Raw genomic sequence first — 26160 nt, 5'->3', positions numbered from 1 at the left:
AAAAATGCCAACTTTGCCTCCGATGAGATGGAAAATTATGCTGCTGTAGAAGGTACCATAATGTAAAACAGCCACCATTACTGAGGAACACAAATGTTTTTGGTATGTAAAATTGCTTTGTAAAATATTTGCTCCATCTGCTGAAAGCAGCAAAGACAATTTTCCCTCGATAGCTAATGGCCCATTTCGGCTGGGTGGCAAGCGATTGGCTGCGGTTGAGGCTCACATTAAACAGAATGGTAAGAATGCGGTGTATATAATTCTGTACTTATGTAGCATTAGCGATTCGCTGCTTCTTGAGGGGTCTGTCCCTCATTATGGAGGCCTCTGCCTTGGATCAACACACGGGGCCTAGGGGTCGCTTTGACTCAAGAGGCTTTTTGTCCAACTGAGGCACATATGCTATGCCTCACTTCCAAAACACAAAACAACGGCTCTCCCCAACCAGAAGCAAATGAAGGTTAGTTCTCTTTCAACTTTCCAGCACTTAAACTGCTGTTCCGTTTTTTCCACACCACATGGGGCCATGGTTTTCCTTTCAGGCTCACGCTGTCACCCGGCATGCTGGGGATTTCAATATATAAAGATTGAGCACTTCTTCAGATTCTAAATTGAGCTCTGCTTGCACACACAAAAGCGGGGCACAGCTACCCCAGCTCAAAACCATCATCATAAAACCCACACACATGGCTTTCAGTTCATTGTTATGAACGACTATTTGGGATATCTCTATTTAAAAGGATTGTTTACACCGTGCCCTGAACAACTTTCAACATCTGCTAAGAGAACAATAAAAAAGAAATAATCCAGGGTGGTTTAGAAAAAGAAAGATACCTCCATTTTCTTTGAATGATATTTTTTTTTTAAATTGTATCATTGGCAAGCTACTGTGATTTTTAAAAAAATGCTTTCGCTTTGACACAGCAAAATTTAGAAGAAAATAATGAAAAAAATAAGAAACCTACTAATATATCCAATTTCCTTTTAAAATGATATAAAAAAGAAAACATGAATTTGCAATGGTATAAGCAGTAAGTATACTTATTGAAAATAAATTATTTTTTCTTTCACGTGGAGCATTATGAGTGACATATATATGTATTATATATGTGTGTGTATGTATGAGTGTGTATGTTTATATCCCCTTTCCCTCTTTTTTGAAAATCAAAGGAACTGAAGCAGTCTTTGGTTTTACTTGCTTTTTCATCCTTTTAAGAGCTATGACTAGAAGAGTTAGGAGAATTTTCCATATTCTAATTTAGCACAAAATTATGTATATTTAGATACTCTTTTCCTTGTTTGATTAGTTTAATTTCTTCATCTGCATAGCTGATCTAGAAATAGACAGATTCACTCTTATTTACTTCCTTAAAACTGAGTAGATTTTAAAACTCTTTTGCTTGAAGTGAGAGAAATTAATCTAACAAAATGCACAAGTCTGATTTTTTTTTTAAATAACAAAATTTCATGGAAACTGTGGTAACCTCTTTTGGTATAACGATCAGAATGGCAGGAAGGATGAGGAACTTCAAAATATCATACTTCTTCTCATTGCCCGCCATGGTCAGGCCCCTCTGGACTCTATCCATCTCTGCGGGTCTGCTTTGTGGTCTTTTCCCAAGCAAAATAAACATTTCCTAAAGTGTGATGGCAAGTCCTTGCTGGACAGGGGAGCACTAGCCAAGCTCTCTTATCTTTTACTGTTCTTGCTTCATCCTTTCCTTCTGCGCTGTTATTGCTAAAAACTGGCAGTTAAATTCAATTGATTCAAACTATTCCAGATCCATATGGCCTAAAACCCTGGAGCTGAAGATCTGATCTTGCCTCACTGCTGTTTTCAAGCATTTGCCTCTCCTCCGGTCCCCAGATGGTGGAAGTAACATTTAAACCTCCTTTTCTCTGCCTTGTACAATAGACCTTGGCACCATTTCAACTGTTTACTCCGGTAATTAACAGCACTGATACCACAACAATTACAACTCCTACAATCCTAACACAATAATGCTATGAATTAGTGAGAGCTAATGGCTGGAAGGTAGAGTGTTCCCAGACTGTGAGATCTGTGCATTTTTAGAATAAAATAAAAGGTACAAACAGCACGCTTGCGGTAGACAATGATTACCTAGTAATTAGTTTACACAAAGCTTCCTATTTAATGGCAAAACGCTGTAATTAACGTGTGACAGAAAATCAAAGGGTACTTTGTAAGCATATGAAAAATTAACACTGCAGGCCTATAGCTTTATGTACTGATTAGAAGCATATTAAATCAATAGGACATACAAACCAACAGCTTGCATATCTGATTATTGTAGGTCCTAGGAAGGGGTATCCTGATTTTAATTTAACTTAGGGATGCAATTTTCATTCTCTGTCATCTTCCTGTGGAATGGAGAGCTACCTCAGAACAAACACTGGCAGCTTGATAAAGATAACCATTGAACTGGAAGAGATCATCATAAGGAATTTTCAGAGATAAGGAAAATATGAACATGGTTCAGTATTTTCTGATGGTGATGAAGCATCAGCTGCGCTAATTAGAAAGGAGACTGACTGGAACAGGAAAAATTGGAAAGAACCACTTCCTCTTCTCTTGAACTGAATTGTTTCAACTCCCTACTATCTCTTTCCTAGAATCCAAACAATGAGAGGGGTTCCATCATTAGAATTATTTTCTGCAGGTAAGTGACAAGTAAATGAACTAACTGGAAGGATCTAGTTAAACATGCTAGTTCACTATCAGGTCATAGGATGAGCACAGCCCAATTCCATACACCTTCTTCATCCACATTCTTACATAAATTTGAGGTCCCAAGGTTCTCTGGGGCAAAACCAAAACAAAACATAACAAACAACAACAACAAAAAAAGCAAAACCTTCTAATCTCCCAAGAAAGATAAATTTACATTTTGTTGTGCTAAGTATAGTTTATCATGTTTCATATATCAATTTTTTGAGAATTTATCTATAACTTCATCTTTTTTCATCTTCTCTTTTCCAATATAGGTTACAACTCATCAGTGCCTTGGATTTTTTCATGAGTTTCTCATATCCTTTCTCTCCCCTAAAAAAAAAATTAAAAAATCATCTGGTGACTCAACAAGAGAAGAGGAAGTGGTTCACTTGTTCATGACAAACCTCACCAACTTTTTCTAGATTGGTTCTCTGACATGAGACATATAGTCAAGTGACTATTTTAATAGCTTTTCCATCTTGGTAGAACCTGGCCAAAGTTGTGTTCCAATGATAGAGTCTTTAAGAAGCCAGTGTTGGCGGCTAGGTGGTGCAGTGGATAGAGCACTGGCCCTGGAATCAGGAGTTCCTGAGTTCAAATCCGACCTCAGACACTTAATAATTACCTGGCTGTGTGGCCTTGGGCAAACCACTTAACCCCATTTGCCTTACACACACACACACACACACACACAAAAGCCATTGTTGCTTATGATCAAAGAATGGCTTTAATGAGAGGTAGATAGAGGACTATATATTCCATTATATTCTAAGTGTTTGAAACGTGATAATTCTGATGTGGTACTCTTAGTTACCTACACATTTAGTTTTTCAGAACAAACCTATCCCCTAAGTATTTGGAATAAAGGAAAAGTTCATTATCTCATTTTTAATCTGCAATTGAATTAAAACAACCAAACACATATCCACATTTATCAAGGTTGCAAAATAAAAAAGATTTCCAAATCTTCTATCTGATCAAGAAATGAGCTATCCAAAAGATACAGAAACACTAAGCTAATCCTGCCTGTGGGCCTAATATTAACTTAAATTGTAAAATGAATTGACAATTTACTGCCACATTTCATCATGGACTGAAAGGATGTATATAAAACTCAACATCATGATGTGCATATAAAACTGAAGAAGTGTATGTGTCTGATGGGAGAGTTGAAAAATTCATAGCAATTTCAGGCTAAACAAATGACCACCATATAAAAGATTTTTTCTATTAAGGATTGTTTACTGTATATATATATATATATATATATATATATATATGTATATACATATATAATGTATACATATATAATGTCTACTGGAACAACACACATACACACACACAGAACAGTGAAATGAAGGACTTAATACATGCTCCCTGAATTGAACTTTGTTAAAATGCAGCTTCTGTTGTCATCATGGAGAGAAGAAAATGTTGTATAGATGAGAGCTCAATTTAAAAAAATAATTGATTTATCATTACTATTAGAAATAGTAAAACTTCCATTTGTATGCCTTACAATTCATAAAATTTCTTCACATTTGTTATCTCATTTGGTCCTCAGGTATTATAAGTTTTATTATCCCCATTTTATAGATAGGGAAACAGGTTCAGAGATAATAAGTGCATTGTCCTTGTATATACAGCTAGCAAATTAGCAAAACCTTCTGAGTTCAAGGATGATCTTTCCCCACTGGAGACTTGATAATGCTAAGAGGTAACCACATGGTCAACATCATAATAAGAGAACTTGACCATGTAATTTTTTTTAAAAAAAATTTTTTTCTTAACCAGGGTGGGCCAAGCTTCACAAAGAAGCTTTCCCTTCTCAAACACTGGTTTCCAAGAATGTTAATCATATTAGCAAGCTCTTCTGAGAGAGGGCAGTTAGATAGTGCAGTGGAAAGAATGCCAGTTCTGAAGTCAGGAAGACTCATCTTCATGAGTTCAAATTCAACCTCAGATACTTACTAGCTGTATGATCCTGGGCAAGTTTTTTTTAACCTGTTTGCCTGTTTCCTCATTTGGAAAATGAAGAAGGAAATGGCAAACCATTTCAGTATCTTTACCAAGAAAACCCCCACAAGGGCTCTCAAAGACATAGACACAAGTGAACAAAAACTCTGATAAACAGGACCACTAGGAAGAAAGGTGTAAGACAGAATACTACCGAGATTTGGTGCTTATTAACTGTTACCTGGGTTATAATAGTAAGAACAGGTTCAAATCAACTCAATTTACTTGCGACTTGCAGGTAACAAGCAGGAGACTGGTTGTAAAGCAGTCTTGGCTTTTCCACTTACCCACTTATATGTATGTATGTATGTCCTAAGAAAAATAAATTTTCTTCCCTGGACTTCACTTGCCTCATAAATATGAGAAACTTGGACCAGATGATCCCAAAGGATTCTTTCAACTCTAAAACTATGATAGACATAGGAACCAGACTGGTGATTTCAGTGGGAAAGAGAATTCCTTGGTGAGGAAAGTCATCAATGAAATTACTAATGCAGGTTAGTATCATTTCTGCAATTTATAATGTTAGAGACTGGTCAAGCCCTGAGAGATCAGGAGAATTGCCCAGGTCACACAATTAGTACATCTAAGAGGCAGCACTTGAACACAGGCCTTCTTGACTTTTAGGCTAACTCTTTATACATGATGTAAATCTGCTTCTGAAGACTGATCTAAATGGAGGCTCCCCCCCATCCCCTCTCAAGTTTTCCCAAATCACAAGAAGCTAACAATTAGTGTTAATATAACATGTTGGGCACCTGACATACTTTTTAACATCTGTGTACTGCCATACATATTGTTATTTAATACTGAAAATTGGTTTATATTTCTTTATATGCCTTACGGCACCTAGAAAAAATGTTTTGTTAAATATTAAATACATATTATGTGTCTATATATGTACACAATATAGACAATATATGTATATACACTCATATTTTAATATATTTTTCATCATAATGAAATATATATGTATACCTATATATGGAGAGAGAGAGAGAGAGAGAGAGAGAGAGAGCGAGAGAGAGAGCACAAGAGTGAAAGACAGAAAGAAAGAGAAAAATCTTTGAGGCCCTGGCCTCACCCACTTTTTTACCTTATGGGATAGGTGACATGATTGTTTTTAAAAGAAATGGTCTTGGGGCAGCTAGGTGGGGCAGTGGATAAAGCACCAGCCTTTGTAGTCAGGAGTACCTGGGTTCAAATCTGACCTCAGACACTTAATAATTACCTAGCCGTGTGACCTTGGGCAAGCCACTTAACCCCATTTGCCTTGCAAAAACCTTAAAAAAAAAAGGAAATGGTCTTAAGAACAGTCAAGTTATTTCATTGTTCACTGTCATTAATTATATCCTAGTCAAAAGCCTAGTGACTTGGATGCTGGAAAACACCTTCTATTTTTGAGTTTCAAAATCATAGCATGGCTTGAAGCATGGAATTGATATGTCTACTATGAGATAAAGAAAGACATGCAGGGAAGATTGAAATCTTTGCATCATTCCCATAATAGTATGGGTATAAGAAAGGTATATTGAAATGTTAAAGGATTTAAATGTGTTTTTAGTTATCTTTAAAAACTAGTGTGGAGGGGCAGCTAGGTGGCGTAGTGGATAAAGCAACGGCCCTGGAGTCAGGAGTACCTGAGTTCACATCTGACCTCAGACACTTAATAATTACCTAGCTGTGTGGCCTTGGGCAAGCCACTTAACCCTGTGTGCCCTACAAAAACCTAAAACAAAACAAAACAAAACAAAAAACTAGTGTGGTTTCTTAGAAGAGGTCATCACTTGAGAGTTGATGAACAGGTGATGAAATGTGTATGAGTATGGGTGTTTTATTTAGCTACAGCAATCTAAGGTATGAAGGAGCTTCAAGTACCATCAGTGGAAGAGAAAAACTCACACCAATGAAATTACAGGTCCTAGAGGTATGAGATATATGTATAATTTATTAAACAAATCTAGGAAATGTGTGACACTTCAAAAGGGTTATATACAAAATCAAAAATGGTTAAAATTTGTTAAGAGTTTCATACTAATGTTTTATAACCTACATTGTTTTTACATGTAATTGGGGAAAAAAAATAAAATCCTATTTTTTAAAACTCTTCCAAGAGAAAGAATACAATTCTTCACTTATGAAATTTCACTTACCCACAAATTATATTCTCTAATTGTTCTGGATAACTAAGATATGATTACATTGGGTGTATTTACTCCTTTTTCTCTTAAAGTATATATCCTGCATGTTATAGATTACAGATAATTCTTATATATTAACTAACCAAATGATCTGATTTATTTTGTTCCTCCCTCACCCCCCCCAACTGTAATTTATGAAAACCTGATTTTAAATAGTATTTTCAGTCTTCAGTTTTTCTTATCTTTATGGTTTAGCTAATGGATTTCTTTCTAGTGGCAGCTGGAAACTGGTTATGTTATAATTTTGCATAGCATACTGTGGTACTCAAGAAACATTACATCAAATAATAATCACAACATTACAAATGTTACTCACAGCATTGCATTATTTAAAAACAGAACCAAATTAAACTTAAAAATTTTCAGAAGGAATACTAGTGAAATAGCTTACTTCTCATATAATATTCCACTCTAATGGGATGAGTTCTTCCTGAAATCATTTCATCCAGACCAAGTCTCTCATATTACAGATGGGAATTAAGTTCTAGGATGGTTAAATGACTTTCTTAGAAGTATTCAGAAAAGAACTTGGACTTGAGTTCCATGCCCAATACTACCTGAGTGTTGACTGGGCAGGAATGTCAACTGAGTTAATAAAAGAATTATGAGCAAGTTATTAACCAGAGTTATACTTATTCTTCTGTGAAACTGATTTGTTTAACCAAAGTGGGCTTTGAATAGCCCAATTGTAGTCCTATGTAAATGAAAATGTGCTTGAGATTTGATAAATTAGGTTTGAAATTTAAATTGTCTCATTTCATTTAAGGGACACAGGTTCAGTCAACATTTTTATGTCTTGATATTTATAATCAAGCCATAATGGTTTTCTAAAAATAACAAGTAATGACTCTTTACTGTATAGTTTCAAATAGAAAGCTAATTCATTAAACGTAATTGTTTTTCACTAATGGAGATAATTTTTTGGTATTTAGTATATATGTATATGTATACACATACACACACATACATAAGACAGCTAGGTAGCAAAGTGAACCGAGTGCCTACATGCAGTGAACATCCTCCTGAGTTCAAATCTGGCCTCAGACACTTCCTAGCTATGTGACCCTGGGCAAGTCACTGGACAAGTTTGCCTCAGTTTCTTCATCTTGTAAAATTAGCTGGAGAAGGAAATAGCAAACCACTATCATATCTCTGCCAAGAAAATTCCAACTGGGTTCATAAAGAGTTGTATGTGACTGAAAAACAACTACCACAGCAACACATACCTATGTGATCAATACCTACATTTGCCTGAACTTATAATTTCATTGATAAAGGGAATGCCTGATGAGTAAAATGCCTCTATCAATGTAGATTGGCAATTGCCTTATAATTCATAGTCTTAAAAATTGCTTAAGGACTTGAGTAACCAAATGACTTGTCCAGGAGCACATGGCCACTATGTGTAAGAGACAGAATTTGAACCAAGGACTTCTGCCTATAAGGCTGGCTCTCCATCCACAGTAACACATGCCCATACATACATACATACACACATACATCTGTATGTATATGTGTATGTATACAATATATGTATTGTATTTGTAAGTATCTATGTATGTGTATACATAAACACACACGCACACACACAGAACACATGTAGAAGAATGGAGGGACAGATGCATCACAGCCCAATGTGTATTTTTATACACAAATCACATTCTCTCTCTCTCTCTCTCACTCTCTCACTCTCTCCCTATCCCTTTATCACAAACACACACACACACACACACACACACACACACACACAGACACTGAGCTAGGCAGCCTTTGTCTTCTATTCCTCTACATCCAATATAAACTAACAGAAGAGAAGGTGACAAGAAGTCCTGAATTTCCTGTCTTTTCTGTGGGTCTATTTTTTTTTGCTGGTTTTATATCAAGCCCATGCTTTACCATCAAACAAAAGACATCAATTCTCTGAAACAATAAAACTACTTTTGCAGATGGCTAAAGCTACTAGCAACTCAATTTTTGATTTTTTCACAATTAACAAATCACTGCACATTTTCACCACAGAAACAAAAAAATTAGGTCAAATGAGGAATCTAAACACTAAGAGACAAAGTGACCAGGACGTGGCAACAGAGGAACGACTAGAGGATCATGGTCTACTCTCAGAGATTCTTCATTCTTCATCATGTCACATTATCACCTTTGCTCTGCTTTGTAAACACAAATGAGCTCGGATTAGTACACAAAGGAACAGCTTTGGCAAGATCTTTTTAGGAAAAGTCATCACCAACAAACTTGTATTTCTTTCTCCTTTCCCCATTCCCAATTAAAAAAAAATACAGAAAAAGAAGAGAGATAAGTCCTTTCTGCTATTCCAAAAAGAAAAACCACAAGAAAGGTGAAAAACATCTCCTCTAGAGTCTGTCCTTCCATATTGATAGAATATTAATTCACATTTATTTATCCTGTCCATGGCCTCATTTGATTCTCATCAGTGAAACAGAGCAAATGTTTTTATCCCCATTTTACAGATGAGTAAACTGAGGCTTCAGAACAAAATTCTTATGAGAGACATTGACTACACTACTCTAAAATCTTATTGGATGATGGATACCATGTATTTGTTTAGCTTAAATTTAGTCCTTGTCAAGATTTTTAAAATGCCATTGAAGTACAGTAATCCTTATCAGACTCTAAATCCTCAAAGTGAATGGGTTGATTAGATTCTGTACCAAGATCAAGCTTGAGAGAAAAGAGAGAGCATGAAGACACCAGGTACCTGGTGTAATGGAGGATGGGACCCATAGAGGTGGAAAAAGGTTTGTCTGCAACAGGTCTGATCTTACTAGAAAACTAGAAAATTATATTACTGATTAAAATCTGTAGGCATTCAAATTATGACAATAAATAGTTAAGGGAGTGCAGCAAAGCTGATGAAGTATAAAGGAACAAGTCACTGAGAAGAGTGGGAAATGCAGAACAAGACCTACAGTCTTCATCTAATGCTCTGTTTTTCCTAAAAAAAAAAAAATTCCAATCCTTTGTATTTTGCTAGTTATACTTAAAATAATAAAACTAGCATAGCTATTGATAATCTGTTGATGGGGAAGGAAGTTAAGATCACTCTCTGACAGTAGTGCTGATAACCAGGAAAGTCTGATTTTAAATCCAGTCTCAGACACTTATAATGTAGCTGTTCCATCTAGGCTAAGTAGTTTAATTTCTCTTAACTCGTTACCCCACCTGAAAAATGGAGATTCTAAGAGGCCCTACCTTATGGGATTGTTGTAGGAAATACTCAAATGAGATAGTGTGTGTAGTTAGGTCCTGATTAGTGCAAACAATGAATACTCCAAAGTGGTCTCATGCATTCAAATTCATACAAAAGTTGTAATTATATAAAATAAGGTCATTGATTCTAGTCCAATGGAAACAAATGGGGTGGATTCAAATAAAGTTACCAGTTAGGAAAATTGTTATTTTCACTAATCAAAACTTAAGCTGTGGTACTTTACAAATCTTGAAGAGCTATATAAATTCCAGCCCTTATTATTGTTGTTATTGTGTTGGAGAAATCAAATGAGATAATATATGTGAAGTTCTTTACATACCTTAAAGGATTATTTAAATTATTGATATAGCATAGCACATTCTAGAATGCTGTGCTGGCCATATCTAGGCTCCCTGACCTCATCTCATTTTAAGTACACCACAACAGCCTTACTTTTAATCTCCTGTCTATGATATACCAAGGAGAAAAATCATGGCAAAATGTCATAAACTGGTATGCAAATGATGTTCTTTGTAAGTATTAACATAATTTAGTGCTTACAGTCATATTCTCATTTCTAATAGTTCTCCCTAAATGGAATCTTTCTCTGAACTCCTAGCCTGCAGGATAGTCTTTCATCAGGAAGCTGAAATGTTTAATAACTTGCCAGTATATGTTTGGTATGTACTGGGCTAGGGCCTAATAACATGATGTCTTCATTATCAAAAGAAACAGGTCTCTGTCCTGTAATAGGACATTAAAACATGCCTATGCTCATAAACTAATGCTTTGATGTCTAACTATGTAGCACTCTGACAGTGTGCTGTAACAAAAGAATGATTTTAATCCTTTGCTCTCTCAATGGCAAAACTCAATGAGGATTGCAGTTCATTATAGGAAAAGGTCTGCCTCTGCTCTCAAAAAGGAGTTCTGACTTTGAAGGCATTAAAAATGTCAACTATCATTTGCAAAAAGGTTCTTAGAACTGTTTGATTTTTTTTGTCCTTTTACCACTGAGTATTAAAGAGCTGTACTGAATTTATGAAAAATTTACTGAATCAATTTTTTCTTCTGATAAGCTCTTAAAAATGATTTGGCGAGGCTATGCATTATTCATTGAGTTCAGAGTCCAATCAGTATTTATTTCCAATCATTCCAAATATGTGTGTTGTTATTGCTCAAAACCATAACTCACAACAATTAAAATTCAGCTGAATTTTAACTAAAATAATTTACAACCAAAAGTATAATTTACTCTATGTACAACTCATCCCAATTGAGGTGTTTTCTAATACTCTATGTTATGTCATACTACAAATTTATCACAGGAAGCATGAAATTCTTAAATATTAGTTAGATATGCCCTTAAATGGTTTAGAGTATAAATTATTTAGATTAATAAGCATTTTGCTCATTTAAAAAAATCTCAATTTTTAAAAACACAAAATAATGATACTGATGATTTAGGTTCAACACTTTAAGAAACAAACCGTATAAAAAATAATATACAATCCAGAACCAAGAATACACAGGAAACCTCTAAGGGCCTCAAAATTAAATACATTTTCCTTGTATTTTTTTCCTCTCCAGAAGAGTAATTCACTTTGGTGTCCTCTAAATAACATGCAAAAAGCTTTCAGTGACAGGTAGTGTATTCAGTCCATTTTGCTGATAGAGAAAAAATCCAACAACAAAGAATAGATCATGAGGAGCATAGGAACATTTGTCAAAGTAAATTCTCTTTCTCTTCTGACTGTTCTCTAGATATATTTATCATTTCTCTTTAACATGAAAAATGCTGTGCTCTTCAGTGTGCCCCTCCCTTTGCATCATTTTTGCCTTGATTCATCTCTACCTCTCAACTAAAGATGCTTAGAGCAGATGCAGATCCAAGTTTACAGTCAAATGCTATAATAGGCAAAGATGCAGTATTTTTTCTGCCAGCTCTCCCTTGAGTATAGATCCAGTTATGTGGACTACAGGAATTGGGAGAGACTTAGAAAAACTTTACTACTAGTCACAGCTCAAAGTTTTAAGGTACCCCCCTCCCAACAACTCTGAATGATAGGTAGCATACATATTTCTATTTTGCAGGTGAAGAAATTGAGGCTCAGGGGGGTGACTAGGTGGTACAGTGGATAGAGCACTGGCCCTGGATCCAGGAGTACCTGAGTTCAAATCCAGCCTCAGACACTTAATAATTACCTAGCTGTGTGACCTTGGGCAAGTCACTTAACCCCACTGTCTTGCAAAAATCTAAAAAATAAAAGAAAAAAGAAATTGAGGCTCAGGTGACTTACCCATAATCACATGGCTACTAAGTTATATCAGTTCCACATTCAATACACTTTCCATTCCACCATGTTGCCTAGTAAGTCGAATTGTAGATGGGTGAACTTGACTTATATGTTTCCTAATCTAATATGGTGAAAACTACTAGCCATTATTAGGATGAGTTTGGAATTCATTGGATAGATTTCTTCCTTCTTTCCTTTAGCTATCATGCAAGGAAAAAATTCATAGATTCAAAGGCATTTGTTTAGAATTTCCTGTTTAGTCATGGTGGAGATGTGCCAAATAGGATAATACCTTTTTTTAAGCTCTTTAGGATATAAAAGTCACATACCTCTATTTTGATTATCTTTAATAATTTGTGATTATTACTAGTGCTGTCATATTTTGGCTCTTTTTTGTTTTTTGCAAAATAATGGGGTTGTGACTTGCCCAAAGTCACACAGTTAGTAAATATTAAGTGCCCGAGGTTGGCTTTGAACCTAGGTCCTCCAGAATCACTTTTCTTTACACTGCACCACTTAGCTGCCCCTTATACTTTAGCTTCTAAGTGGCAATTAGCTACTCAGAGAACTACTCGCATAAGACAATGTAGCTAATCTAATCATATCAATTGCTAAGATCATAGGGAAAAAACTTAATTATATATGAAATTTGTGAGTATTTTCAGTTGAATATTATAATATTCACTTCTAAGTGACTTCATCCAATTTAAAGACATGACATAGAATTTTTGACCAACAAAAGACCTTCAAAATCATCTGGTGTACCTTCCTCATTTTACAGAGAAGGAAAGGCCTACCCACAGCCACATAGGCAATTGGTGACAAAACCAGAAACAGAAGCAGGTTCATTATCTCCCTGCAGTATAACTTAATGAAAACTCACATGTGCCCATCTCTTATTCCAATCTCTGACACCGAACTTTTGACTTTCCTGTATGATCCAGTTATAGCATTTTAGGTGGGAAAGAACGTCACAGAATGCAGTCCCATTGCCTCCAAATTCATTGTCCACTTTAAATAGCCAGCGTTCCACATCCAGATTATTAACAATGAGTTGACTTAAGCATTCAATCATCTGTAGATGAAAATGATTTTTAAAAAACTTTGTATTGATAAAGCACATAACATAACATAAATGTTTTTTCCCCTTTGAACTATGAGATAGGAAATTCTAGTGCTATTATGTTTCCTTTATGGGGATATTGTAGATAAAGAAACTGAGGCTCAGAGAGGCTATAATGATTTGGCCCAGGTTATATATCTTGGAGATATCTGAACCAGGTCTCAAACCCAGATGTCCTCAGAGGAAGTCCTTATCACTACATAATGTTGCCTCACTCTCTGGATCCATTGATATTAACATCCTATCCTGTCCACCATAAGTTTGCTTCTTAGGTAATTCATTGATATATTTACTTATTTAATTAATAATCTTTCCAAAAATGTGCAGAGGGAGAAGTGCTCAACTTGGTAGTGATAAAATTTGAGGCCCATGATCTATTACTGATTCTTCACTTACTAGCCGTATGAGTTTGGGCAACCTCTTTGGACCAAGTTTATTCATTTATAAAATGAGGGATTGAATAGATGCTGTCTAAGATACCTTCCAGATAGTATTTTTATTCAGTTTTTCTTTTACCTGTTGAGACCTATCTATGCACTAATTTTATACTATAGTCTAATACCATATTATGGGAAGAAGAGCAAGCTGTGGCTTTGAAGTCTACACCAGGAAAACATAAATTTGAGGGGGCCTTACTAGACTGTGGTCCCAGCAATGGACTGTCTGCCAGTTTTCTGAAGACCAGCTTTACTAAGTGCAGAGAGTTTCATTATCAGATGGGTCAGAAACTGATGACTTTTTTTTAAGCACTAGCATCTCTCCACTGACTAAGTCATTTTGGGGCTACATTCCATATGCAAGATACTTTTTTTTTTGCAAGGCAGTGGGGTTAAGTGGCTTGTCCAAGGCCACACAGCTAGGTAATTATTGTCTGAGGCCTGATTTGAACTCAGGTACTCCTGACTCCAGGGCTCCACTGCACCACCTAGCTGCACCCATATGCAGGATACTTTGATAAATTTTAGCTTCCTAGGAGAAATTTTAAGAATGTAAGTATAGGATGTAAAGAAGTAATTTTAAAATATGAACAATCTTGGTTCCTGCAACAATAAATTCTGTCACTTGTGTGTAATTGAATCAGAGTGCTTTTATTTGTCCTTTGGAGAATTATTGTTTATTTATTGAGTGGTCATATGACTTTTTTTTCAGTACTAAAACAGTGTTTCTTCAAAACTTTAGTTGTTTGAGGCTTTGTTGAGCTTTTTAATATTTTAATCTAGAAAATATATGTTTTTTCTTCTTGATATACTTGGCAGAAACTCATGCATAAGGCTGTTTATGACCACAAAAGTCACATGATCAGGACAGGAAATGGAAATATGGCATCTCTGGATGTACTTTTCTGTTTTAGGAGAATCAATGCACTGGATCCTGGTTCACACAATATTACATTTAGATGATCAATCAGCAGGCATTTATTAACTGTCTACTATACTGGATACTGAGGATACAAAGATAAACATAAAATGTTCCCTGCCTTTAAGGATAATTTTTTTCTACTAGCAAATATTTTTCTTTTTCTTCCACATCCTATTTTCCCAAAATAATCAAGAAAGAAAAAATGAAAAACAAAATCTTCATAATATATATGTACAGTCAAGTAAAATAAATTTGCACATTGACCATATTTTTAAAAGTATATCTTATTCTATATATTGAATCTATCTCTGTAGGGATATGGATATTTCTTATTACTGGTTCTTTGGAATCATAGTTGGTAAATGTGTTGATCAGATATATTTACCTCTTTCTTTATAGCTTTCATTATTAGGAACAAAGAGAGTTCCTACAAGATTAGAAGTGGGCTCAACCAGTTGAAAATTTGAATGACTAGAAGGAAGGCATCAAGATCTATAGAATGTCTATCTCCATATGAAAAGGGGGAGGAGGGAGAGGAAAGAGAAAGGGAAGAAGAGTAATGGACTAGTAGCCAGTCTGGTAATCAATAAACCATTTCTGCTGAGCTTGTTTCAACTCTATCTATAAAAATTGCTGAATCTTGAGCAATACTGTGGTAACAGTCTTGGATATAACCTACTTTGAGGGTCCATGACTTCACCAATGCAGATCACAAGACCTTTACAATTTGGTTAATGGTATTCAAGAAATTCAATGGCTGGAAAATTTGTCATCTGGTGGTCAACCTGAAGATGAATCTCTCTCTTTTGATACGACTTCCTCTCCAAATCCTATAATTAGTTTTATATTAAAGAATATGAAAAGTCCTTTTTGTTTTAGCCTGTCCTTCAATCCCCACCAAACCCATAAACAAATACCTTATAGTTATGCTAAAATTCATAATTATATATGCATATGCCCTGAAACTGAAGGAGCAAAGACACCAAAGTCTTCATTGGGGAAGGAGAAGGCAAGGGACAGGAGCAGTCATAGCCCATATGTCTATGAATTTCTTTTGTATACTAACTAAATTTGGCTTTCTTTGTTCATATTGATTCAGATTCATACACTTCCTACCTCCTTGCTAAAAACTCTATTCTGACTTTGATTCTGACTTTGTTCTTTCCTCCCAGGACTACCTTGGGGACCATGTTTATAACTCCTCTTTGAATGACTATTGGTCAGAGGCAATATTATTAAAATTATTCTGAGGAAGAGTGAAATTTTTTATCTTGGACTAGTCCTTCCCAGTAAAGCTTCTTCTGTGACCCTCCTTGGGTTCCTTGTTGTTCTGGCAGCCACCAAGTATTCCTCGTACATTTAAAAAAGATCAAAACAGAATTTACTCCCTAGCCATTCATAAAGTCACTATCTAAAAAGTTCTGTGGTTAATGTGGATATTTAAACAATAAAATTGCACATCATATGGCCATAAGCATAGTATAGACTGGCTTATAAATATTCATTCCCAAAATGCTTTTATTTCTACTCTGTGGTTATAGTGTTATCAAAGACATTCTATATTAAATTGTATTTTGATGCAATCTAATCAGATGCTTAGATGCAGAATGGGTCTTTACTCAGAAAAAATCTGATTAAAAATTCTGTTTCATTGTTGAGGAAGGTAATCTGACCCAGGCATTTTTTAAAGTTTATATTTGGGGTCTTCAACCAACACAGAATTATTATGTGTTTCTTCCAAATCCTATTATTTGTTGCTTCTGAGAATCCTATAAATGGGTTTCTGTTGATGACTCCCCTACAGTAATGAAAAGGATCAATAGTATTGTAAAGACTATACCACTGGAAAGAATTATGTGCTATCTTTAAGTGAAAATTGAACAGTGCTTTAAAATAGCATCGCCATTTTTGATTATTTAACCAAAGCTGTCAATATTTCATACAGACCACATGCCAGAAAAAGAACTTTCATAGTTGTTTCAAGGATCAAAAGAGGAAATGCTATGCCACTGTGTCTGTGTTATACAGCTTTTTATAAATAAATTAGTTAATCATAAACCAAATGACTTTGTGCTCTTTTCAAACATCTATCATCTGTTGTTTGATTCTCTCTGCTTGAAAGATGTGATATATCTGTTTTGTTGCCCATTCATTTTCTACTTGCAAGGAGTAGAAATGGGGAAAGGCATTTTTTGCATGAATCCAGCTGTTAGCAATATTTATCAACCCAAGTTAAAATAGTTCCAGTTCTCCTTTGGCAGCATCACACTTTTGATGCCCATCAGTTAAAGGCCAGGGTCATCAATTCAGCACCACCTGCAGATTCAGAAAACTGGTATTCCAAAATAGATTGCGTGGGTCTTTCATTGCCATATGCTTTCTATTTTCAAAACCTTAAATAAGGACTTTTATCTTGCTGAGATGAATTAAATTTTCCAAAGAAGGAAAAGAGTATGCCATTATAATCTGACCCTTTATTACTACACCCAAAGAGATTTCCTGAATCTTTAACATATGATCAGAATATTCTAGAATATTTCAGAATAAAGACTGCCTAAGTTTTTCAGCAAAAAAAAGAAAAAAAAAGGAATCTTGTTCCCAAAGGAACCTTGCAAGCAATTGCTAAAGATCTGAAAATTAGATAGTGGAATTTATCCAGTGATCTTTGTATGATCTGAGAGACTGTTTAGTTTCACTTACAGGAAGTATATCAGTCAAGTCCCTGCTGTGAAGCAGTTTATTTCTTATTGTGCCCAAATTTCCATGAAGGATTAGTATTATTGTATTGAGGTAGCCATTCCTTTAGAAATTCCACTGTATTTTGACTATGATACAGATTTATAGGATTCTTCACTTTTTTTTGTTTACACAGTTTTTAAAATTAAAAAAATTATGCTTTTTTAATTTAATTTTAAAATTTTTATCCTAGCTGCATGCAAAAGCAAGTTTCAACATTTACTTCCAAACCTTGAATTTCAAATTCTCTCCCTTCCTCTCCTCCCTCTTCCCAATGAGAAAGCAAGTTACTTGGTGTAGATTGAAAATGTGTAGCCATGAAACACATTACTACAATAGTCATGTTGTAAAAGTAGATATAATCCTCCCACAAAGAAAGAGAACCTGAAGAAAAATAAAGTGAAAAAAAAAGTGTGCTTCAGTCTGTATTTAGACACTGTTGGCTCTTTGTTTATCATAAGTCCATCAGAGAAATTGCTTCAATATTTTCCCCATAGTTGCTATTGCTAGCTGTATTTCACTCCATTCTATTCCCCTATCCCCATTAACTATATTCTTTGTCCTTCCAATCTGACCATCTCTTCCATAATCTTCCCTCTCTTCTATTACCTACACCCTCCTCCCCTCCCCCATCTCCTTTCTCTCATCCCTTTCCTCTCCTATTTTCTTCTACCATAAGTTGGATTTCTATACCCAATTGAGAGTATATATTATTTCCTCTCTGAGCCACTCTAATCAGAGTTAAAGGCTCATTCCTTCCCTCTCACCTGTCCCCTCTTCCACTCTACCACAAATGTTTTTTCTTGCCTCTTTTGTGTGAAATAACTTACCCCATTCTACCTCTCCTTTCCCTTTCTCCAAGTAAATTCCTTTCTTGTCCATTAATTCTATCTTTTTTAATATATTAAACTTTCAAATTCAGCTTCCTCCTGTTCCTTGTCTATATATGTTCCTTCTAATTGCCCTAATAAATGAGAAGGTTCATAGGAATTATCAGTATCATCTTTCCATGCAGGAATGCACACAGTTCAACATCCTTAAATCTCTCATAATTTGCCCTTCCTATCCACTCTCTCTGTGCTTCACCTGAGTCTTATACTTAAAGATCAAAATTTCAGTTCAGCTCTAGTTATTTCAACAGAAAAGTTTGAAAGTCCCCTATTTCATTGAATACCCATTTTTTCCCATGAAAGGGTATGTTTACTTTTGATTCATTGTTGATTCTTGGTTGTAGTTCAAGTTCTTTTGTTTTCCAGAATAAGGGCCCTAATGAGCCCTTAATGTAGTAGCTACTAAATCTTGTGGTATCCTGACTGCAGCTTCATGATATTTGAATTGTTTCTTTCTGACTGCTTGTAATATTTTTTTTTTGACTTGGGAGATCTGAAATTTGGCTATAATATTTCTGGCAGCTTTCATTTTGGGATCTCTTTCAGGAGATACTTGGTGGATTCTTTCAATTTCTATTTTACCCTCTGTTTCTAGGATATCAGTGCAATTTTCCTGGAGAATTTCTTGAAAAATGAAGTCTAAGGTTTTTTTTGGTCATGACTTTCAGGTAGTCCAATAATTTTTTTTTAGGTTTTTGCAAAGCAAACGGGGTTAAGTGGCTTGCCCATGGCCGCACAGCTAGGTAATTATTAAGTGTCTGAGACCAGATTTGAACCCAGGTACTCCTGACTCCAGGGCTGGTGCTTTATCCACTATGCCACCTAGCTGCCCCCTAGTCCAATAATTTTTAAATGATCTCTTCTAGATCTTTTTTCCAGGTCAGTTGTTTTTCCAATTGTGATATTTCACATTTTCTTATAATTTTTCATTCTTTTGATTGTGTTTTATTGTTTCTTGATTTCTCACAAAGTCATCTACTTCCCTTAGCTCCATTCTACTTTTGAAGAAATTTTCCTCAGGGAGCTTTTGTATTTCCTTTTCTATCTGGCCAATTCTGCTTTTTTTTAAATCATTATTCTCCTCATTGCCTTTTTTTGACTGCTTTTTCCATTTGACCCAAACTGGTTTTTAAGACGTTATTTTCTTCAGTTTTTTTTGGTAATTCCTTCACCAAGCTGCTGACCTGGTATTCATGATTTTCCTATGCCACTCTTATTTCTCTTCCCAATTTTTCCTCTATCTCCCTCACTTGATTTTCAAAATCTTTTTTTGAGCTCTTCCATAGCCTGAGATCAATTCACATTTTTCTTGGAGGCTTTGGATACAGAAGCTTTGATTTTGTTATCTTCTGAGTGTGTATTTTGATCCTTCGTAGGGTCAAAGTAATTGTCAATGGTCAGATATTTTTCTTCTGTTGTTTACTCATTTCCCCAGTCTAAGACTTGATTTTAGCTCTTTGTTAAGGTGGGGTTCTGCTTCTAAGGTGGAAGATGCACTGTCCCAAACTTCAGAGGGTTTTTGCAGCTGTTTTCAGGGATACTTCCCAAGGACCTCAATTCCTCCAAGGAATTATGAGAGGCCCTGACTGCTCTCCTGACTTGTGCTCTGGTCTGTGGATGACCACAAGCATTCCCCCTCTGTCCTGGAGTCATGAGAAGAGTCCTTGCTCCACTATGACAGTAAAAGTTCTTTTTCTGAGACTGGATTCCCAGACTGTAACCTGGATCCAAATTATGCCTTAGGGAGAGCAAAGAGACCTCTGCAATCTCCCTCAACCCCCTTACCATCTGTGGGCTGAGTGCTCTGGAAGCAACTGCCAGGCAGCTTCCTTCTGGGTGGTTCCCCAGGCCTACCTTTGGGCTTCTGAGCTCGGGTCTGCACAGAGGCCTGCTCTAGGCTCTGCACTCATCCTAGAGCAGCAGAGCTTTCCCTTTAATCTTCCCAATTGCCTTTGGCAATCCCTGGGCTGAGAGGTCTGGGAATAACCACTGCTTCCAGATACCCAGGTGTCCCATGAACTGTTTCTAGGTGGTTGGAGTCAGTTCACCTGGCAGCCCTTGCTAACTCTGGGGTAACAGACCTTTCCTATGGATCTTCCAAGTTGTCTTGTGCTGAAAAATTATTTCACTCAGTCTTTTTGTGACTTCTGCCACTCTAGAATTGGCTAGTCATTATTTAAAGGTATTTGGAGTGGTCTGGGGGAGAGCTTGTAGTAATTCCTGTCTTTATGCCACCATTTTGACTCCATTCATTCTTTACTTCTTTAAGAGTAACTCTCTGCCCCAGTTCAGAGTACTCTCTACTTAGTGAAATCAAAGAACTTTAATGATATTTAATAAGATGATAGATCTTATTAAATCTTTGAACAGATTTGTACACCAGTCTCTGAAAAGTATAATTTACCAGAAGGCTCAATGTTAGGTACTAGAAGCTTTGTGGCACAGAGTATTAGGCAGATGAGCCCAGGAAGATGCTCTCTGAGTAAGTATAGTTGCCCAGAGAGTTGCCTTATTCTATGTGTTTCTTTGGTTTCCCATTGAGACACCATAGCTTCCTATCATGGTGCCCCAATATTGATGGAAGTAATCCATACTCTGAATCTTCTTCAATTCTTCACCTGGGATGGGGGTGAGCAGCCTGTTTTCAAATGTCTGAATGTTCATCATATTAACGAAGAGTTAGGCTTGTTTGGTTTTGACCCATGGAACAAAGAAAGGCAGAGACAACAGAAACAAGTTAGAGGGAGGGAGATTTCATTCAGTATAAATGATAACATTCCATCAGAGATGTCCAAAAATGGAACACTCTTCATGGGGGGGGAGGGGTAGTGAGTCTCCCATCATTGGTGGTTCTTAAGCAGGGACTGGATAACAGACATGTCTAGGATGTGCACAGGATTCACGATTTTGAGGTGAGTATTGGATTGAACAACCTCTATGGTCCTTTCCAACTCTAAAATTCTAAGATTTTAACTGCTAAATTAGATTTTTCCACTTATGATTGGTTTTAGGTAAAACTGTGAAGTAAGCAGAGTTTATCATTGATGATCTTATTCATTACCCTTTCTCTAAAATCCTTTTGTTTTTGGCAGCCTTTTCTGTCAATGATTTTACAATCAGAAAAGACTCTAAAGGTCATTTTGCACAAGCCCCTCAAAAACCAAGAACTAAAGCTACATAAGGGTCCTTGATTCATTTTCCCGATGAATAAGTAGGAACCCATTCTCTAGACCTTGCTCAGCCCATTTCTTCCAAACCAAAGTTTACCTATCTTATTCTCCCAAGGTATTGTTAAGTGATTGACTGGCTAATATGATGAAATAACATAAATTAAGACAACATCAGTGACTGATAATGGATTAATACATCCCTCTTCCCAGATAACAATTGCATTATAACAGAGGCCTTCAGTGCCTAACAAGTAAATAAACCACTGACTACCCTTATAACCTTGGTCATCCTGCCTCTTAGATACTCATTTTCTTATTGTACAAAAATACCCTAAAGTAATAGAGAACCACTAAGCCCTTGCATCTCTAAAACCTATGACTTAATAATGAATTAATGTTTTCTAATATCCCTTTCTAGTTCTAACATTCTATGATTTTCAAAGGAATTTCCAGCCTTAGGACATGACCAAAAGACAAGATACTTTAAAACAATTGTCATTTCAGTCATATCACATTTGTCTATCTTTGGGTAAAGATGGACCTGGGCCCAGCCTGTAATGGAAAGTGCCATGAATGTCAAAAGGATCTGTAAGATAATGAAATCTACTAACCTGTCCTTTCCATTGCTGCCTACCTGTTGGTAATTATAGACGTCATAAACCCCAGGAGGGACTGGTACATGGGCACTGGCAAAGATCCTTTTACCTCCAGACTTAGTACTATAGAGTTGGGCCACTTCAGGTTCTGAGCCTAAAATAGGCACATTTAGCATGTCAGCCACAGCTAAATCATCTTTGTTGATAAGCCCACCAACAATGTATGCTTCCTTTCCTTGGATGAGATTTTTTATTCTTTTGATTGTCTTGGGACTGTACTTGAGATGAGTGGCCAGGCACATACAATGTCCCTGTGGAAAGATAACATTATTCTTGTTAAAAGGTGTTCTTTCCCATTCCATGCCCCTAATTTATAATGTTGCACACAATAAATACATTATTAATAGCAAGCTAGGTTATGACCTATCCTGTAGTTTAGCAGTTTAAATTGATAAAAGCTGTTGGGGTGAGGCTCCATAATCGTTCACATCTTTAGTGTGTTGGGAATGGGCTCACTGGGAATAGAACTAATTACTACACATCTGTATTTATTTGATCCACGTGGAATTATCCTTCTGTCAGTCGGAAAAGAGGCTGGCGGCCTTTGGATAATAGTGATTCATCTCAGCAACACTTCTGGCATGGTTTAACACTAAAGTGCCTGGAAAATCAATACAAAAAAAATGAAGAAAAAGGCCCGATAGGAGAGAATATATCTCACCATACTATGTACAAAATTCAGTACTCTTTAATGGCTTTTCAGAAAGAAGGCACTTGGAGTATCTATCCTCTCCCTCTCTGACCCCTCCCCCCCAATCCACCAGAGAGCCCAGTTTCATAGAGAATGCCTTTTTGCTATAGTTATCATGGATCAAGTTCATTTCTCTGCAGATGAAGGAAAACAAGCTGGATTTTCCAATAGGCATCAAATTCATTTTCAAATAGGAAAACACCTTTTCATATTTGTTTTTGATAATAAGACATATGAATTTGGAATTCTTATGACTGCTTCATCTCATAAGATCCCTGGTGACTATATTTTATATCCCTTAGAGCACGGGTTCTAAACTGGTATTCATGGATAACTCTTTAGTATGGAGACATTTCAGGGAATCTATGAACTGAGATGGGAAAATTTGCAACTTCATTTGCACTCCCATCCCCCAATGATCTCAAACTAAAATTTAGCATTTCCTTTAATTATTTAAAAATAGTATTCTAAGTAGAGATCCAAAGACTTCACTAGATTGACAAATGGGTAAAAAAGGGAATAAGCATTTATGTAATGCCTAGGCATTGTGCTAAGTGTTGATCACCACAACAACCCTGGGAGATAGATGTTATTATCTTCATTTTAGAGTTGAGGAAATTGAGGCAGACAAAGGTTAAGTCACTTGCCCAGGATCACAGAACTAAAAGGTCTGAGGCCAAATTTGAAGCTAGATCTTCCTGACTTCAGGCTTGGCCCTCTATTCACAGCATCACCTAGATGCCCATTAAAAGGATAATATGAAATAATATTTGTAAAGGGCTTTGCAAACTTTTTCTAATATTGTTTTTTCTTTCTTTTATTTTCTCAATAGTTGAGGGTGGGGAGGAGGAAGAGGAACAAGAAAGGGAAAATCAATTTTTATTAATTAAAAATAAAATTTAATTTTAAAAAATTAAATCTTTTTTACTTGATGATATCTGTAATGAACTAAATGCTACTTCTGAATAATTCTGAATTTTTAAATCTGACCAAGAGTATTTTAAACCTTTCTATTTTATAGGTTGCTTTCTCTCCTTTATACTGTATTCCAGTGAGGTAGAGCAGAAGAATCCAAGACTACAGGAGACCCATAGTTTGTAGTTCAAATGCTTAGTTTCTCAAGGATGCCCCCCAGAAGTATTCCAGGTGTAGTAGTTTACTAAGACTATTTTAACTTTTAAAATCATCATTCTTTCCATTTTATCAATAGAGAAATTGAAAGCCTAGAACCATGATCTCAATCTCAAATAAAAATGACACTAAGCTATGCATCAGGATCCCAGCTAGCTACATATTAACTTAGAAAAATACATTAATATTATCTATGTTTTATTGTATTTTATTTATTTTATTAAATATTTTGCAATTACATTTTAATTTGTTTTGGGCTGTACTTGGGAGTTTTGTGGACCACATGTGTCCTGTGAGCCATGTGTTAGATATGTTTGGTCTAGAGTATTTGAGGGAGATGATCAAATAGCTGGCAAAAGGAAGAACAGAATTCAATGTGGAATTTTTTCCCCCATCAAAGTTCTGAGTTTTTATGCATCCCAAACTACTTTTTTGTATGGAAATCATCTTTTTTTTTCTGGATCTCCTGAGTACTTTGTCTTTCTCTTGTGGCACTTTATTATATACTCTAGCTAGATTTATGTTTATTTATGGACATAACATATTTTGTAACTAGATAATGTTATTTAAAGGTAAGAATCTTCATCTACATATCCCATAATGAGTCATAAGATGAGAGTGTGGATAGAGCACCAGGCCTGGACTCAAGAAGACTCATCTTCTTGAGTTCAAATCTGACTAGCTGTGTGACTCTGGGCAAATCACTTGACCCTGTTTGCCTCAGTTTCTTCATTTGTAAAATGATCTAGAAAAGGAAACAAGCTAGAAAAGGCAAACCATTACAGTATCTCTGCCAAGAGAACCCCATTTAGGATCATGAAGAATTGGGCATGACTGAAAAAAGATTGAACTAAAAAATTCCCATAATACCTATCACAATGCTTTATATATAATAGGTATTCGACAAATTGAGAAAGTTGATTTAATGAGTGAGGACTCCAAATTCTAATCAATGTCCATCAATCTGATACAATTTTAAGCTCTGTATATTAGGTCTCAGTATTTAGAGCAGATAGTAAGATCATCTGCACAATCACAGGAACATAGCTAGAGACCCTCCAACCTTGTGTTTCCTTGTCTTGGTGACAAAGCCCAGTGTGGTGGAGGTGACTCAACTGCATTTTTTTGGTAGCTCTTGACCATTCTCTCTCATCCAACATAAGCAAGTGACCATCTTGTGATCATCTTATGACCACCTAGTCAGCTGATTTGCCTTTGCCATTTCCTCTTGCCTAACCTAAAAAGTAGCCCTTCTACCTAGTCAGTGAAGATATTTTTGCCTTGCCCAACTTGTGACATTGCTGATATATTAATAATTTTGCCTATTTAGCTTATGCAACATATGTCAACCAATGAAATTATTCTATATTTGAGAGCCAACCCTTATTAAAGTAGGTCCCTGGAAGGAAAGGGCAGTTCAGATTGGAGGGAGGATCTGAAGTACACTTCATTAAAGGGGAAAATAGACCCTTTAATAAAGGGCCACTGGCTCATAGCTCTGCCTCAGTCTCTTTTATGTAGATGGGACATTTTATGTGCCACAAAAGCTTATTGAATGAATGAGTGAATGAATGAAGAGTGTAGTAGAGTAGATGTACTCAGTTCTTGAACCTCATTCAGTCAGGGAAATGACTGGGAAATGGAGCAACATAGGTTATTGCCAACAGGTCTTGTCTAGACAATTAGCAACAAATTGTGCTCTCATATCTATACAATGGACTAACATGAATGCTAAAAACTTAAAATACCTTTAATCAATTACATACAAAATACTCATCACTGATTTTTTTAACAAGTCAGGTATAATATAATAGTTTATTTATTGTTTCCTTAAAACATTAATGGCTCAAAAATATTGACATATGACCCCATAATAGCACATTTTTGCCATTACAAATTCAAGCTTTGTGCTATCACCTGAACAGGCTTA

The 26160-nt window shown here is 35.8% G+C and overlaps 1 protein-coding gene across 9 annotated transcripts in view; it reads right to left on the bottom strand.

Annotated features, from left to right (window-relative positions):
- IQCH (IQ motif containing H) overlaps nt 1-26160 on the bottom strand; it is a 281126-nt gene that overhangs the window by 91470 nt on the left and 163496 nt on the right. For all 9 annotated transcript variants that reach the window (XM_074234458.1, XM_074234453.1, XM_074234454.1 and 6 more), the window contains 2 exons: nt 22387-22659; nt 13358-13549 (listed from right to left, as the gene is read on the bottom strand). In XM_074234458.1, coding sequence (XP_074090559.1) covers nt 13358-13549; nt 22387-22659 — 465 coding nt within the window. The remainder of the gene's footprint in view (nt 1-13357; nt 13550-22386; nt 22660-26160) is intronic.

Source organism: Macrotis lagotis, chromosome 4, assembly GCF_037893015.1.
Source record: "Macrotis lagotis isolate mMagLag1 chromosome 4, bilby.v1.9.chrom.fasta, whole genome shotgun sequence".
Classification (NCBI taxonomy): domain Eukaryota; kingdom Metazoa; phylum Chordata; class Mammalia; order Peramelemorphia; family Peramelidae; genus Macrotis; species Macrotis lagotis.
The sequence above is the reverse complement of the archived record's forward strand: the minus strand, read 5'-3'. Positions and strand labels throughout refer to the sequence as shown.